This window comes from Oryza glaberrima, chromosome 5 (genome assembly GCF_000147395.1).
Source record: "Oryza glaberrima chromosome 5, OglaRS2, whole genome shotgun sequence".
Classification (NCBI taxonomy): Eukaryota; Viridiplantae; Streptophyta; class Magnoliopsida; order Poales; family Poaceae; genus Oryza; species Oryza glaberrima.
Genome location: NC_068330.1, coordinates 2,112,545 through 2,117,378, shown reverse-complemented (window position 1 = coordinate 2,117,378; position 4,834 = coordinate 2,112,545). Strand labels below are relative to the sequence as shown.

At 37.2% G+C, this 4,834-nt stretch overlaps 1 protein-coding gene across 1 annotated transcript; it reads left to right on the top strand.

Annotated features, from left to right (window-relative positions):
* Positions 1-3,964: 3,964 nt before the first annotated feature.
* LOC127774743 (uncharacterized) lies at positions 3,965-4,625 on the top strand. Its single transcript, XM_052301031.1, has one exon. The coding sequence runs from the start codon at positions 4,111-4,113 to the stop codon at positions 4,429-4,431; it is 321 nt and encodes a 106-aa protein (XP_052156991.1). The 5' UTR covers positions 3,965-4,110; the 3' UTR covers positions 4,432-4,625.
* The last annotated feature ends 209 nt before the right edge of the window (positions 4,626-4,834 follow it).

The window sequence follows — 4,834 nt, the reverse complement described above, 5'->3', positions numbered from 1 at the left end:
GGGGAGGGGCGCCATCACAGGAGAGAGGGAGATAGCCATCGTTAGACAAGGAAAGATAGCCGTCGCTCGCTACAAAGAGGAAGAGGTGGGAGAGAAGAGGGAAAAGTAAGAGAGTGAGGAAGGAGAGCAGGGCGAGATCGACTGAAACCACAGCCGGCTTAACTCTGTTTTTGGTGTCCGTTAATTATAAAACCAGCATTGATATTAGTTCCATGCCAGTTCATGTAAAAAATCATAATGAATACATCAGTGTCGGTTGGTCACTTGAACCGGCATTGATACGGGGTCATCACAGTATCAGTTTTTGTCCGTCCAGTGCAAATCTTATCTAATCGTTACCGATAAGACGTCATATTTGGCAGATTCGATGTATAGTGATAGTTAACAGTATAGCTCAGAGCTTGGATGGCCCCACGCATGGCGATATACAGTCTCTTGCGCTATACACATGTCGCCGTCATGATCCATTTGGATTCCTACAAACGTGCCTAATTAGTGATCTATAATGGATTCCACATGCCGAACTAATTCGGTAGTAGAACAGGTTAATTATTAATCCATAATTAAGCTTTCTACTATTGTCCATCTTTATACTCTATTATCCGAAGGAAAAGTTCTACTATTACTGATGTTATGAGATCTGTTCGACTCAATTAATGTTTCCTTTAGGAGATCATTAGTTGATCAAAATCTTGCATATTGGCATAAATTGTGTGCTTCTATTGTATATATTCAATTGAATCAATTCTCTGATAGCTTTAGATGGAATTATCATCAGAATAGAATATTTTCTGTTAGGTCGATGTATCTAGCTTTAATTAATAATAGTTATATTGAGAGAAACAAGATTATTTGGAAGCTTAAGATGCCACTTGAGATTAAGATTTTTATGTGGTACTTGCTTCAAGGGGTTGTGCTAACCAAGGATAATTTGGCAAGACGAAATTGGAATAGCAGTTTAAGATGTTGTTTTTTATGAAAAATGAGACTATTCAACATCTTTTTATAGAGTGTCATTATGCAAAATTTGTTTGGAGAACAGTACAGTTCTCTCTTGGTTTATACCTTCCTACTACCATATCTAATATGTTTGATGGTTGGGTTTTGGGGGTAGACAAGAAGAAGAGTAAACTCATACTTGTAGGAGCTTCTGTCATATGTTGGGCTCTGTGGTTGACTAGGAATGATATGGTTTTTGACAAATCACCATCTATCTCATATATTGGCTCCGATTTTGGGCACAGCTGCAAATATGTGAAAATGATTGAGAGCTTATGAAGGTTACATGTCGTAGGCTTGAAACAACGGTCATGCAAACTCTTTGCAAACTATGGATGGAGATCCACAAATAGACTTGAATAAATGTGCTCTCCTTATCTTAGTTTAATTTTTTATTTTGTTGGGTGTGTTTAATTCATTTGAACTACACTCAGTGTTTAGGTGTTACTTTTGTAATAATTGGCTGTAGCTCTGATGAGCAAAGGCCAGGATGTTTTATTCCATTATCTAAAAAAATTAAGCTTGCTACTTTTGTTTACGGTGTGCATGCACGATGAAATAAACATTGGGCATATACAATATATAACGTAGGAAACTTTAAAGTAGGAGACTCAGAGGTGATCAATTAAGTTAAGAAAAAAACTTACTCCCCCTGATAATAAATATTTATTCCCTCCATTTTTCTTTATATGACGGTTGGCGTATATATCCAAATTTATACTCCCTCTGTTTCACAGGAAATGTTAGAATGATTTACATCGTGAAACAGAGGAAGTAAGTATGGTGGTCCAATTTAAATAAACTTTTTAAATACCACAAATATATATAACATGCCAATATACAATATATATATATGTATAGAAATTGACCTAAAGAAACTTAATTAGCTGGGCCTTGGGCTTCCCTAGATCCGCCTTATATACGACTTAGAAAAGTAGTACAATTTAAAAATCTAAATATATCAAGAATTTCTCGAATGCTTAGTTTATCAAAGATCATACCACGTTGTTTTTTTCTAAAAGAAAAATCTGTCTTGAATAATACTATCATACTATCATAATTTTTTAAGTTTATAACTAACTTCCCCACAAAATTAATCACCGCAATTAAGTTCGATTGAATTTTTTTACCAAAAGTTTGACCGAATATTTGTACCGAAAGTTTGACCAAATCTTATCCACCCAATCACCAAATATTCATGAATCATGATGATTGAAGAGAGGCACGGCCATATATAACATAGATACCACATGTGAAAAGGATGGACAATTAGCTAGAGCAGCAGGTGCTGTAGCGAAACTGATTACAAAAGAAGATAAATTGACCACTTTAAGATTATCATGGGCGTTTGATATTCCAAAACTGCTTAGCAATAGTCGGATAAGTGAGTAATGTTGGGCTGAACCAAAAATGTGCTCTTTTTTTTTTTCACGTTTCCTAGCTTTAACCCCCAACTGGAAATTGGCATTAACGGTGGAACTAAAGCTTAAGGTTAATTAGTTGCAGGATCTTAAGTACGAAACTAGCATCACGCCCCTGTATGAATGCATGCCAATGGAATCATCGATGAGGTGATGAGATGGCGATGGAATGCCGTGTGCTGCGACTAACGGCGCCGATGATTGTCGCAGCTAGCGCCAGCTTCCTTAGAATATGCCCATCGAAAATAATCCCTTCGTTTCATGCACATTTTATTCTTTTCCTAAGTCTAACTACTATAAGTTTGACTGAGATTATAAATAAATTTAGTATTAAGATAAATTTTATGATGGATTTGACAAAACTAATTTAGTATGGTAGTTGTTGTCGTGCATTTTTCATAAACTCGGTCAATGCATAAAGTTCATGAAATTAGCTTATGAGAATGCCCATGTAAATAAAATTGGTTTTATTTAGGGCCAGTGTACTACATTAGTTGATTTGATGTTGTTGAAATGATAAACTTTTTATGTTAAAAACTGGCTTATTGTACAAAAAGTTATCGTCTTTGATAATACCACGGGAGGAGCGGATGGTACGCGCAACGGTGCTATACTTTTAGAATTGGTATTTAAGGGTTTTTCTTGCTTTGAATATAATGGTATAATACCTACGGAATTATTCGTTAGAATCTATATTATTTGTCTTTAACATCTCATTCAGACGATCATTTTTCAAGAGGAGCTGAGGACTTGTCCCGTCAGTTGATACTGTTTTTTCTTTCACGAAACAAATTTGAATATATATTGGTATAGAAACCGAAGATATATATAAACCAATTTTCATAATAAAAAAAACTAACATAACTTGCAACATGAAAACATGAATTGGAGGGAGTAACTGACAATTAATTGACCTTGAAAAGGAGAGATTGTTAACCCTGACAACTTCAACTCCAAATTAGGAGCTAGTGTTACATGTTTCTTCAAGCTCTCGGTTAAAATGACTTGCACACATCAAAAATAAGGGTGAACAAAAAAACTCAAAACTCGTGGCTTGGATTAGCTCGTGACAAAATGCTTGGCTCGAATTGGCTCAAACTTATAATTTTAATGAGCAAGCTAACCTTTTAGCTTGTTAACATTAGCAAGTCGAGCCAAGCAGGCTCATTAATTAAGATAATGAGATCAAACGAGCTGAGCTGGCTCGTTATCCACCCCTACATCAAAACCTGGAAAATAAAAGGTTATATTGTTAGTCATTTTTTTTACTTCTTTTGAAAAGCCATCAGTTATTCGTATGTCTTAAACAATTTTATTGAAAACATTTGTGACACAAAACTGATAACTTCAGAGCTTGATGACCGTCTTGATGCTTAATTATGTTTGACAAGCACGCACCCTGACCCTGGTTAGGTTAGGCCAATATATTCGGAGGAAATTAAAAAAGTAAATAACTCAATAAGAAAGCCTGACATTTCACATATATGCAGCCTTAATGCAAAAGGAATATAGAATATTATATTGGCTATAAAAAGGACGCCCATTTGCTAGGTGCAAATCCAATCCAACCAAAGCAAGCCAAGAAAAAACAAGAAGCAAAAAAATCCCAAAGCAATCTAGCTAGCTAAATAACATTAGTTTAGTGCAAGTGCAAGAACAGCTAGTAGCTTAGCTTAGAGAGCAAATTAAGATGAGCTGGTGGCAGAGCCAGAAGATCATCCGCAAGGGAGGAGCAGGAGGAGGAGGCACTGCTGCTCCGGCCACCGCCGCCGCCGCCGGCGGCATCGGCGGCGGCGGCGCCGGCGAGGTGGCGGTGCAGAAGGTGTACCACAACCTGGCACCCAAGCCGACCTTCAGGAAGATCGACAGCATCAAAGAGGACATCAACAAGAAGGCTGACAGGTTCATCAAGATGACCAGGGCAAGGTTGTTCAACCAGACCAAGTCCTTCCGGCAGCCGGCCGGCTCGCCGCCGGCGACGGCGGCCGGCCGTGATGGGAAACTCTTCTGATCGATCGATCCACTCGCCGTATATGCCGCCACTGCAAATAAGGAGCTTAATTATTTAATATCTACTTAATTATGTGATATATAGCCATGTTATCATGATCCAGGTAGAACTGATGATGAACTTTATAGATGGCGGTGCATGTATTAATTATTTGTCCTACTTAGGACGACGTGATGATGATTATTTATGGACTAAATAATTTCATTATGTTTGAGTATTTTTTTTTTATTAGTCTCATATGCATGAATCATCTACTGCTTCGTTGAGTTTTGAGGGGTTTTCAAGACCTTGTTCGGATCAGGGATTGAAATTTCGGTTCGAAATTTCGCCCCACCGAAATGCTAACATCTTGCCCGAAAATTTCGGTTTTTTGCATTTTTTTTGTGAATTTGGTCAAATTTAT